This window comes from Procambarus clarkii, chromosome 82, assembly GCF_040958095.1.
Source record: "Procambarus clarkii isolate CNS0578487 chromosome 82, FALCON_Pclarkii_2.0, whole genome shotgun sequence".
Taxonomy (NCBI): domain Eukaryota; kingdom Metazoa; phylum Arthropoda; class Malacostraca; order Decapoda; family Cambaridae; genus Procambarus; species Procambarus clarkii.
Genome location: NC_091231.1, coordinates 2,798,028 through 2,811,158, shown reverse-complemented (window position 1 = coordinate 2,811,158; position 13,131 = coordinate 2,798,028). Strand labels below are relative to the sequence as shown.

The following is a 13,131-nucleotide window of genomic DNA, read 5'->3' as shown; positions in this document are numbered from 1 at the left end:
AAGTATGACAGCACAGGATACATCAACTGCATTCTCAGCATGACTACTCATCCATAACCCCCATCCCCACTTTCTCCACCTCACCCACCCACTGATATTACCCCCACACCCTTCAAGCAGACCCTCTATCTGTCTTCTCCCACACTCTCCATACTGCCTTTCCCACAGTTGCTCTCCCACACTGAAGTGCCCCCTCTAATCAACAGCAGCCCCTTACACATAATTTTCAATTCTCTTCTGTTTCCCCATCCCTGAGCTCTATACAATCACAATTTTCTATGCACCAAGACTATATCCCGCCAAACACACACCGAAACTACAACGTTGGTACAACGTTCGAACAAGTTTTAACACCTCCTAACCAGTTATAACAACCAATATAACACGTTGTAACAACGTTCTAATACGTCATAAACACGTTAAGCCAAGATGTAACAACTTTATTACAAGTTGTAACAAGCGGAAAATAAAGACATTTACGGTTTGTGTTTCCAGGGTACCCATTTCCCCTTCTTTCTACTCCAATGTAATTCCCCCTCCCCCTCCCCACCGCTCTCCTAATACCTCATCCCCTAAATACCACTTATTTCCTACAACCATCTCCACAAAGACTGCCCATCAACCGTCCTCTCCTGCAAGACACCTTCTCACTCTCCCTCCCGCTGACATTCTTCCTTATTACCCCCACCATCCCAGCGGGTGGTAAACTTGCATTGATAGATTGAGCGCTAGGCTATTGTGGCAGTCTGTGGCGAGCTGGTGCCGAGGATACACGCTGTCTCTCCCCACTAGTTCTCTACATTCCTCTTCTTGATGGCTGCCTTAGTTCGTAGCATTAACTTCGCAAATGGAAAGTCAATTCCTGCACTGGGACTTGGGACATGGAAAGTAAGTCCTATAATTTTTGTAAGATTTAACATTTATATAATGAACAAATTATCTCTTTAACTCTTGCAACAATAATCAAGTATTATTTAATATTCTGAAGTGATTTACCTATACTGTATATGTAACGAGAACATTATTAGGCATCTCAACAAACATGTCCAATATTAAAACCACAATCTCATCATATGGTTTTACCAATTTACTTTAACATTTCAAATAAATTTGAGTACCTAACAAATTAAAATTGTTAAGTAAAATCGATGTTGTATATACACTGATAATACCTCTCCGCACGCTTGGCATGATTACGTATCAAGTATGCGGCTTTAGCGGTTTTCTTCAATTCCTTCTACTGGAAACCCGGTAGTGCACTCTGGTTCGTTCTCTACTAAATCGAGAATTCCGGGTTCGAATCCCGGGCGGGACAGAAATGGTTAGGCGCATTTCCTATCACCTAATGCACCTGTTCACCTAGCAGTAAGTAGGTACTCAGGAGTTAGCTTCTTGTGGGGTTGCATCCCGGGCGGGGTCAGTAATTTCGACCTTAGTGGGAGGGGAAGTGAGAGGACCTTGATATATTTATTTATTTATTTATTTATATACAAGAAGGTACATTGGGATTGTGAGGATACATAGCATAGTAATTACATTCTTGTAAAGCCACTAATACGCGCAGCGTTTCGGGCAGGTACTTAATCTAAGAAAATTTTAAGTAGGTAAATACTAGCAAAATTAGTCTAGCAGTAATCTGCTAGTAATCTATCTGATATTAGATATTACCCTAACGTGTATGAATACACTCTGGCTGCCTGTCCCCGACACAACGAATTATTATTTACTTAACTGTGCATCATTTTTTAAACTACGTTAGCGTTACACTTTCGCAATGCTGTTAAAAAAATTATAACTTCGTTAGTGAAATAGTTTTAATTAACCCAGACTCTGGACGACATAGACTTGTTCATTGGGCGTCACCAAACAACCCAGCCTCATAACACTGTTCATCGTTTGTTATTTCTTTCCAATAATGATTTACTTTAGAAGAAAACAGGTTCAGGATTGGAGAAATATAAGTCTATTGTATAAATGTTGACTTGTATTCCTATACCCATGACCACCACTACACGACGTAAACAGGTATACCCAGAAGTTAGTCTACTATAGAGGTGTGAAAGCATATTACAGTTCCGGTAATAGTCTACTTGTAAATTGGCAATGAACCTTTGTTCTAAACGGAGATTATTTTCAAGCTATAACTATATTATAAATAGTTTGCTTAAATATGAAAGTTCATGCTGAACACGTTTTCTTGAAAACAGTCTTGAATAATTTGGTTTTCTGTGAACAAAATTCAAGGGCACACTTAAATTTTTCTCTAAATCCATATTTCACGTTATGGACAATATTACACCGTATTAACGTAATGAAACCTTATTAGACCTTAACCTATCCTAGCCATGGATAGATATTTGATAATAACACTAATCACGTAGTCGTGAATCTATTACCGTGAGCAGATTTCCTTCCTGGGGACAGATCTCATTGCCTCCTCAGGAAGGCAAGGAGCTGGCTTAGGTGAGGGACTTTGACAAGCTTAACAGACGTCCTTTTCCTAACAATAGCTACGCTCACAACGTCACTTAAATGATTTATTAAATTCCCAGAATCTCTCTTAACCGAGGACCCACGAATAGAAAACAAGATCACATCAATTTTGCGAGTCGTCATGTTTTGTAGCACATCAGTTTTTGGCCTTAAGGGGTTTACACGTCAAAATAATTCGAAAGACGGGTCGAGCATACTACCATATTTTGACATCAAAATCCCAAACGTCAAATAAAGATATACTGAGTACACAGATTCGTGCGATATTAACCTGAGGCTAATTTATGTGGATAATACACAGCATGGTGTAAAATGTTATTTCTAATAACTTAAACTTTCTAATAATGCATCTTACTACATTTGTAAACTATTTTAAATAAACTAAACCTGAGTTCACCTTTTCACAGTCTAAGCCCGGGGAGGTGACGGCGGCAGTGAAGGCGGCCATCACAGCCGGCTACCGCCACATCGACTGTGCTCATCTCTATGATAATGAACCCGAGGTAGGCGCCGCCATCACGGCCAAGATCCAGGATGGCACCGTCACTCGCGACCAACTATTCATTACTAGCAAGGTAAAGGACTCCCCATTGAAATGTCCCTGTTGCTCTGTCTGCAATGTGTGTGTGTATCTTGTTAATTTCGTATGGGCATGCAGTCGACTTGGCAACATTACAGTTGCGCTTATACTGTGAGACTATACGAAAGTGGCGGACCTTAGATTTTAAGACTATACGATAAAACAAGGTTTTCTATCAATAGAAAGCCGTATAGCGCAGATTGGCTCAATGCTAATCTTATCATGTGCACCAAAGTGATTCTTATCAATTATAGTTTCATATATGCGGCTAACTATGGCAGCGTTCGACGAGCTTGTATTCAACGCATCTACAAATTTTAGACTTTTCTGGAAACTGTTCTCAAGCTTCACTTCCATTTCAACGATATATACTACATAGAAAGGTTAATGAAGTGTCAATACGAGTGTCGCCTGACCAACGTCATGCAAGGTCACGGTTGCGGCTGAATGATAACTATAGTTCGTCTCATTGCTATCCACCACTTTCACACAAGGTCAAATGTATTCAAAATCTATAAACACAACCCTTGCGTTGCTTTCATTTAAGCAGAGCCTTTAAGACAACAATAAAGGTTATTTGAAATCCCATTGGTATGGCCAGGTCTGACAGACTGACAATATAGTAGACGACGCTCTACTTGAAAAAGTTATTTTAGCTTGCTAAAAATTTGCAGAGTAAATTTTGTAATACTTTATCTCCATACAACAATTACAGCTGATAATCGGGGACGAGTTAATTGTGTAAACTGTCTGAATTGTTCATTCTTTTAAAGAGTTTACAACGACAACAACACCAGCAAGGCTTGCCAGGGTGAGCAAAACGTATGCAGCCAGCCACCTGTTCGAACTCCAACCACCAAACTACCCGTTGATCGCTACGGCTCCGCTGATTGGTCGCCGGTCTGGCTGCACCTGCCTCGCCCCCCCCCCAATACTACCTGATGTCTGGGGTCGCCCCAACATCAGTCCTCAGAATGTTCAGTGCTTTCGTGGCCATCACACCTCCCAGCTAGACGTTAGCGTGTACTGAGAGAGGTGGTGGCTTTAAGCCAATATTCCAGCACCTCCCACTTACCTTTGTGTTGCACTTCTTGTTATTTTGCCTTAACGTAACTTTTCATTGTGTCATTTAAGTATTCTTATTATTTTGATTGATTGATTTTATTATAAGAATTTGTTTGTGCATTATTTTCATGTTTTGATTTATTTAACGTAATTAAAATTTCATTGTTAAAGTTTACTTGTGTTTTGTGTGTCTTCTCCTTACCTTACCACAGAATATATAAATTGCAATTGCTTACAAGTATTGAATGGAATAGCAGATTATATGCTGCTGTATATGGGTTAGATTATACAGAAGCAATTACGTCTGCAAGTCCAATAGAAGTTTAATCTTTGCTTTTAGAGTTCAGACTAAGAAAATAAAATGTATAGTAATTGTTACCATTTTTGACAATTTCAGAGATTCATATTTGCCTTACTGTCATTTGAAATTAATGAACTTTGTATCGACAATTTATTTTCTTAACGTGAAGTTGTTCAATCATACATTGTCCTTCATGATGTAAGCAAATTGTTTGGACATTTAAAGTAGCAACTTTATTAAAAGGAGTTCGGAGCGTACCTGATGGATGGTTCCTTATCTAAATGTGATCACTTAACAAGGAACACACGCCCAACAGAGCAATGGTCCAAGTTGTTTTAAAAACATTTTTGAATGTTCATTTAACAGTAAATTTGTACCTGGGAGTTCGTCAACTGTTGTGGATCACATACTTAAGTTGATAGCTTGGGGGATCAATCAGGATCGCATCTTAACCCAAGATGAGTAAGGGGAAGACGGTGGTGGACATGACTTCCTATCCCTGACAGTGGGAAACTATAGAGCTAACCTGTAATGTTTATTTACATGTTATGAGTGAAGCTGTGGAACACTGCTCACCAGAGGCAGTCTGTGGTGCCCGCCCTGCGCACCACCCTCGCCCACCTGGGCCTCTCCTACCTCGACCTCTACCTTATACACTGGCCTACAGGCTTCAAGGTCAGTTCTCACGAGGGATACATCATTCGATTCGTTTTATGAATACATGAGAGTGCTCTGCGATCCAATGTAGAACATGCGAGCAGTAGGCAAGACCTTTGTTATCCACGGAAGGGTTTATTAATAGCTTTATCATCACACCGCAAGTATACACGAGTCCTGAACATAGTTCAAGACTCACTATACTGTGTCAACTTTCAGTGTATATTCATGTAGAAGCTGGGAAGATCTGTGTATATATCTCTGTCCTTGATAACAGTTTACTTTAGTTCTGAATATACAATACTTCAGCGCTCTACTATACTTGCTGGTTGGTCATTAAGCTATTGCAGTAGCCTTAACCTTGCCTTAACCCTCCCACGCTTGACTGACCTAATGCCAAACACCAAATCAAGTGTGTTAAGGCTCAAAAAGAGCAGACTAGAAATTCTTTAGGCTACCATTGCTACTAAACCTTCAGGAGGGTGGCGAAATGCTGCCACAAGACGCCACGGGAAAGATGCTGTACAGCGACGCAGACTACGTGGACACCTGGGCGGGAATGGAGGAGTGTGTGAGCCTCGGCCTGACGACGTCCATCGGGGTCTCCAACTTCAACAAGAGGCAACTGGAACGTGTCCTTGAAGTGGCCAAGGTCCCCGTGGTTAACAACCAGGTGGGTAATGGTGGAGCTGCAACAATCGGCTGTGTTAAATTCACCTTTAATTTATAATAATTGAAAAAGATAATAAAATGTTATGAGAAATATGAATAAATCATTAATTTCAGACACGAATCTTTCAGATCGAGTCACATCCATATTTAAACCAAAAGAAGCTGATAGAATTTTGCCAACTGAAAGGCATCACTGTGACAGCCTACAGTCCCCTCGGCTCCCCGGACAGGTCAGGACCTGTGCCTCTCGTATTGCGTTATAAATTTATAAGAGAGTTTCAGGAAAACTTGAAACTCAAGAATAAAACCCGAATAAGCTTGTTTTTCGCATTTCTGCTCGTTTAAATAATTATAATAAATCCTGCTATCATCAGACCGTGGGCAACACGGAGTGACCCAGTGCTGACGGAGGAGCCAAAGGTCAGGGCGCTGGCAGAGAAGTACAAGAAGTCGCCTGCACAAATCCTAATCCGCTTCCAGGTCAGCATCGTCTGCAAATTTGCGATACAAAATTTTCAGTGGCTCTTGAACCAATCTTGAAGACTCTAATACATGGTACCAATTCGCGATGTTGCCTATCGCAAAATGGAAAAACACACCAGCAATTTAATAGTTAAAATTATCAAATTACACCTGTAGAAACTAGTTGCATTTTTATTTGAAGTGTAGGATCATTGACTTCTTTAAAGTATAGGTTAGTCACATAAAAGGATCTTTAGTTGGGTAATAATAGCTGTTGTCTAGCCTGGGGCAATAGGCGGCCTCCTGTCTATTGTTTGGTTCCTGTGTTGTACGTAAAAGTGTAGTTCTGATAAAACTAACAATTCCAGCTTGACCGCGGCCTGATAGTGATCCCTAAATCTGTCACAAAGTCTCGCATCGAGGCAAACATCCAGGTAAGGAGACGCGTTTGATTTGTTTGTCATTTCCATGAAGTTTTAACTTATTGATGCGCCAATAATGAAAACATTTACATTTACTCAGCCCATACCTTGAGGATAAGTTGTAAAAACATTATTAATATTGCAGGTATGGGACTTCCAGTTATCAGCAGAGGACATAGAGCTTCTGGAGAGCTTAGAGTGCAACGGCCGCGTCTGTCATTCCAACGAGTGAGTAGCAGCGTCTCTGAAAGATTGAGCGTCTTTGAATTGGTTTGTCTTTGTCGGGAACAGGGAGTTTCCCTGCTCCCAGTGAGTGTGCTGGGTCTACATTGCCTATGATAGTGAACACGACCTCTCTTTATAGAAATCTAAACCCTGCCATTAATCGACCCCTCCTGTAGGTTTTGTAGTTTTTATAATATATATATATTATTTTATTTGTTTCCACTACTGCCTCTTCTGAGGCCTTCCCCTCCCTATCATCACGCTGTGGATGTGTTCAAAGGGGGATATAATTTTTCATTGTACCCCCTCTACACGTTTCTAATTCAAAGAGCACGTCAGGTGCACGTGTGTGTTTATTAGGGGGAACTTTACGCGGATTTCACCACAACTCACTTACAGCCCGCTCCTGTGCTAGGTAAGTCCACTACGGGCTGATCATAGCCCGTACTACTTCAACCCGTTCTCGCAAATTTAATAAGTCAATATTGACTTATTAGTTGCGTGCATAGGTGACATACTAAACATAATAGTTTCCCTTGAAAAGCTTCATAGAAAACACCGACCTTACCTAACCTACTTAGTATGTTAAAATAAGCATCTTATAGCTTCGTAATTACAATTGTTACTTAACCTATTATAGGTATAGGTTAAGTAATAATTGTAATTACCAAGCAATAAGATGCTTATCTTAACATACTAAGTAGGTTAGGTAAGGTCGGTGTTTTCTATGAAGCTTTTCAAGGGAAACTATTATGTTAAGTATGTCACCTATGCACGCAACTAATAAGTCAATATTGACTTATTAAATTTGCGAGAACGGGTTGACTACTTGGAACTTTTTGTTCCAAGTAGCCGAATCTAAGACAACAACGGGGATCTTTTACGCTCACTATAGCCCGTGCTACATGGACACTTTAGTTCAGAGTAGATAAATCTATAAACAACGCGGATCTTTCAAAACAATCTTGCATATTTAATGGAAACTTATAATTGAATTTGGTACAAGGACTAGATATTAATTATAAGGCATTATCGTTTAGATTTTAGAGCATAATTCATGTTTTCGTTAAATTCTAATCGCTTTATCTATGCACACCTAAATTCAGAATTTTATTATTACATATTTGTTGATCTAAGATTTTCTTTCTTTTAGAATAAGTGATCACCCGTACTACCCCTTCCACGACGAGTACTAACCATCAGGAAGACCTAGAAGACTCTTGCTGATCTTCACTATGAGTACTGGCAACTATTGCTGATCTTCACGATGAGTACTGACAACTAGAGCACACGAGTCATTCCGTCTTCCTCATAAACTTCCCATCATCTGCACACCCGTGCCCACTGCAATTCTCGTGTTTCCTACTTGTTAACCACAGTCACTCTTGCCAACACCCAGAGTACTGTTGCGTCGCCAGACCATCCGGCTCGCAGTGCCCCTCGTCGTGCTAATGTCACCCTCCCTCTCCTACCACCTCCTAATCTATTGCCGAATAAAATTACCGTTGCTGTGTGCTTTCTACATTTGGTTTGGCAGTTGACCAAAGCTTATCAGCCTCGAGGGGTATCACAAGTAACTGATAAAAGAAAAAATAACCCGTGGCTCACAAGTGGCATAATTAAATCAATCAACAAAAAACATGAATACGAAAAGAAATTTAGGAGTGGCCTAGTTTCAATGGAAGTAGTTAAAAGGTACTCATCAGTGCTTACCAGTATCATAAGAAAAGCAAAACTTTCATATTATGAGACTAGATTCAAAGAAGCAAAAGGCAACATGAAAAGCACATGGAATACCATCTCTAACATCCTGGGAACTAAACAACACTCCCACAACCATATAACACTCTCTAAGGATGGCCTTACACTGTCATCTGACTTAGAAATGGCGAATGAATTTAATAGCTTCTTTTCATCGGTTGGTGCTAACCTTGCAAGTAAAATCCCACAGACTCAGACACATATCAACACATATCTCTCAGGCAGCTATCCAAACTCTCTTCTCCTCTCACCAGTCAGCCCGTCAGATGTTGTGTCCATCATACACTCACTAAAAACCAAAGCTGGGAACATCAGTGAAATCCCATCCATTGTATACAAGAGCGCCTCCCATGCCCTTGCACCACCTATAGCTCTGCTGTTCAACAAATCCCTTGAGTGTCATACCTTCCCTGATATCCTTAAAAACGCAAGAGTAACGCCAGTTCATAAAGGAGGTAATCCGTCAGACATAAACAACTACAGACCAATATCGAACCTACCCATACTATCAAAAATATTTGAAAAAATTATCTACAAACAGCTCTACTCCTATCTCGTAAAATTCGACATTCTTAGCCCCTGTCAGTTTGGCTTCCGCTCTCAAAAGAGTACCAACGATGCAATTATTAGTCTCCTTGATATAATTTACTCAGCCCTTGACAAAAATGAGTTTCCAATTGGACTCTTCATTGACCTGAGAAAGGCCTTTGATACTGTTAATCACGATTACCTCTTATGTAAACTCCATCATTATGGAATCCGAGGCCATGCACTGGACTATATCCAGTCCTATCTTAGTGATAGACACCAATGTGTAGCCATCAATAATATAATCTCTCCCATTCTACCAATAACCGTTGGAGTGCCACAGGGCAGCATCTTGGGACCCCCTACTATTTCTTATATACATTAATGATCTGCCTAATGTCTCTAACATTCTGAAACCTATTTTGTTTGCTGATGATACTACACCTCATTTACTCCAACCCCAACCCACATACACTAAATGATGTTGTTAATAATGAACTAAAAAAAAGTCCACTTATGGATGTCAACCAACAAACTAACACTTAACATAGAAAAGACCTACTACATCCTATTTGGAAGCAAATCTACAAATGCAATTCAGCTTCAGATTGACAATGTAAACATTAGCAATAAAAATGATGGAAAGTTTCTTGGCATATTCCTAGATAAGAGACTCAACTTCAGTACCCACATACAACACATAACTAAGAAAGTCTCTAAAACAGTTGGTATACTCTCCAAAATCAGATATTATGTTCCTAACTCTGCTCTCATCTCTCTATATTATGCACTAATCTATCCCTATCTCAACTATGGTATCTGTGCATGGGGTTCAACCACTGCAAACCACCTCAAGTCCATCATCACCCAGCAAAAATCTGCTATCAGAATAATATCAAATTCTGCTTTCAGACAACACGCAGCCCCCTTGTTTAACTCCCTAAACATGCTAAACATAATCTCACTCCACAAATTCTCCTGTGTCAACTACATTTACAAAACCCTGTTCTTAAATGCAAATCCTTGTCTGAAACTCTTCCTGGACAGATGTAATAGGACCCATTATCACCACACCAGAAATAAATATCTCTTCGATATCCCCAGAGTTAAACTTAATCTGTGTAAACACTCTATGCAAATAAAGGGACCCAGTTTATGGAACTCACTCCCTACTGAATTGAAAAGCTGTCCAACTTTTACATCATTCAAAATCAATACTAAAAAGTACCTAATTTCATCTTCATAGTTTTTCACTTTTTGCCTTAAAATTGCACTGTATCTATTGCTACCCAATCTCCCAACCTTTATGTTCCCAATTTGAACATCTTTACCATTGAGATCATTGCTGTTTTCTTATATGTGCTGCCAATCTGTTGTATGGTGTTTATAAATCTTGTTATCTGTATCTTTTGCTACCCAGTCTCCCAATCTTTATGTACCCATTCTGAACATCTTTACCATTGTGATCATTGCTGTCTTATATGTGCTGTCAATCTGCTGTATGGTGTCTATTAATCTTGTTTAAATTACTAATCAAGCTGTCAATGTAATCAATCAGAGCTTTAATATAACAATGTGCTTTAATATACTTACTTATCTCTCTCATCTCATTTTTCTCTTGTAATGTATCTTTCATTTATCAATTCTGATTGAAATTACCTACTTAAAATTATCTGCTAGATTAAGGACCTGCCCGAAACGCTGCGCGTACTAGTGGCTTTACAAGAATGTAAATACTGTACTATCCAATGTATTCTCACAAACCCAATGTACCTTCTTGTATATATATAAATAAAATAAAATAAATAAATAAAAAAAATGTGTATACACTGAGAAATGGGGGGAATACTTTTTAGTATATTGTATACAAACCCTCGTCGTACGTTTGTCTAGACTATGGTATACTATTATAACAACTTTGCTACTACTAGGACCTACATATAGTCTAATGCCATTAACAAATTATACATGGGAATTAATGTGAAATAAAAAATGGTTTGCCAATTTAACCCTTTATAACCTGTGTTCTTATGCCCTTGCGATCAGGTGTTCAAGGTAATATTTTGCGATGTTTCACCTTTTAAACATAAATTACTCGATGTAAAATGGTCGTGGTCCAGTTGTTGAGCTCATTATGCTATAAAGAAAGACTTGATATATACACTAAACTATGTAACTAGCTTATCAAGACTAACTCGCTTAGCTAAATGAATTTTGGAGTCAATTCCTAAGCCCATTATGTGCCTCAAACCTTCTCTACTACCGCCCACAGGATTGGTATGGGGTGCATAATAAATGAAGCAAAACAATCCTCTTCTTCGAAAGGACAATTAATTGTATTCTTTAACCCTAAAGGCTCTCACGCCAGGCCGCTCTCTCCAGCGTTCACACACTAAACTGATGTACTAAATTGCCCATACCTAACCTAACAAGAGGACCCACGAATAAAAAATACGGGACATCACGTCAATATTGCGAACCTCATCCCTTACCTTCCAGTTTCCTGGCAATCTGATCAAGTGCACAAGTCATCTGACCACGCTGCAGAAGTCCGGGAAGCAACGCGTCCGAGTATCTCAGGCAATGAGGCTCCCAGGTGAAGCCAGCTAAGACGGAGACGCCCGTCTCCACCACCACCTGGGCCTCTTGGCCAGCCATGACTGAACCGCCAGTTGCCCAGCACATCAGTTACAGCTTAGACTACAGCATTGCAGTTGACAGCGAGCCCATCCAAATTGGTAATTAATATTCGTATAGTGATATTCTTTATGTACATAAATTGTTTAAAAGTGCATTCTGGCATACGCAAATATTGGTTATTTATGTGTTAGATTCTCTAAAAATGAATTAGGGACAGTTGCACTTGGCCAGAAGATATATTTGCTTATGTAAACATATAATAAAAAACTTTGCTAATTTTTAAGACAATACGAGTCCGGTATAGACAAGCATTATTATTAGGCTACAGGTCAGTGACAAATGTTGCCGAGTTGCCGAGACCTGTGTCAACGCTAAAGAGGAAACGAACACCACTTGGCAGTCACTTCGAGGTATATTTGATTCATATACAGGGTAAATATCATTTGGTATTGGTAGGCAGTAAAGGATGTGAATATATTCAAAAGTACCATATGTACTGTATCATGTATTATGTCTTTGTTTACATGTTTACCGCTGGAATTAAGATTCTTAAGGTGAGCATTGGGTAAACACCACAACAGATCTTTGGAACACACATCAACCGGGTATTTTCAGCTACAAATGCAAGATTGGCAAATATACGGTTTCCATCACAAATTTGAATAAAAGACGCTCTTTTACTCAATGGTGCACGCCTCTCTCTTGTGCACCATTGTTAGCCTAATTTTAAATACGTAACTCCAGCATGGAATACATATCAAATATAAAACAGGCCTGGAGGAGGTCCGTAAGTATACCCCCAGATTCGGCTTGGTGCCTTCTTTTGATAATTATTTACTTACCTCCAGAGCCGAAAAGCACCAACAGATACGAAGAAAGAGTAAGGAACTAAACCTGTCGTCACTAAAAAAAAGTGAGAGACGCGGGAGGCATGATCAAATTAAAAATATCACAATGAAGAACAATATTAATTTTAAAATATTTTCAATATGATGGTATCTATATAGGATGAACCCGAGCACAGACTCCACGTACGTCTTTTAAATATAGATATGACAGATCACAAAGGGGCCGTGATCCTGTGCAGTATTTAACTGACGTTTGAGAGCAGAGAACCAAGAACTGAAGCATTCCCCTTACAAGTACAATGCTAATGTATTAACCACTCACACCACTTCTCCAGAACTAGACCAGTTTATATTAAACAGTTTAATTAAGTCTCGGTTGCAGGCAGGTGCATTACAGCGTCTATTAAGGAAACTAATCCTAGCCATTATTGCCTCGGTGTAGCAATATGTCCAGGAAACTATCACCTAAAGTTTCAT

At 39.5% G+C, this 13,131-nt stretch overlaps 1 protein-coding gene across 1 annotated transcript; it reads left to right on the top strand.

Annotated features, from left to right (window-relative positions):
• Positions 1-726: 726 nt before the first annotated feature.
• Positions 727-11,170, top strand: LOC123764273 (aldo-keto reductase family 1 member B1). Its single transcript, XM_045751837.2, has 9 exons — positions 727-888; positions 2,901-3,068; positions 4,998-5,114; positions 5,575-5,769; positions 5,898-5,998; positions 6,143-6,248; positions 6,599-6,664; positions 6,798-6,880; positions 8,031-11,170. Exons 1-9 carry the CDS (start codon positions 814-816, stop codon positions 8,071-8,073), a joined length of 954 nt encoding a protein of 317 aa, XP_045607793.1. The 5' UTR covers positions 727-813; the 3' UTR covers positions 8,074-11,170.
• The last annotated feature ends 1,961 nt before the right edge of the window (positions 11,171-13,131 follow it).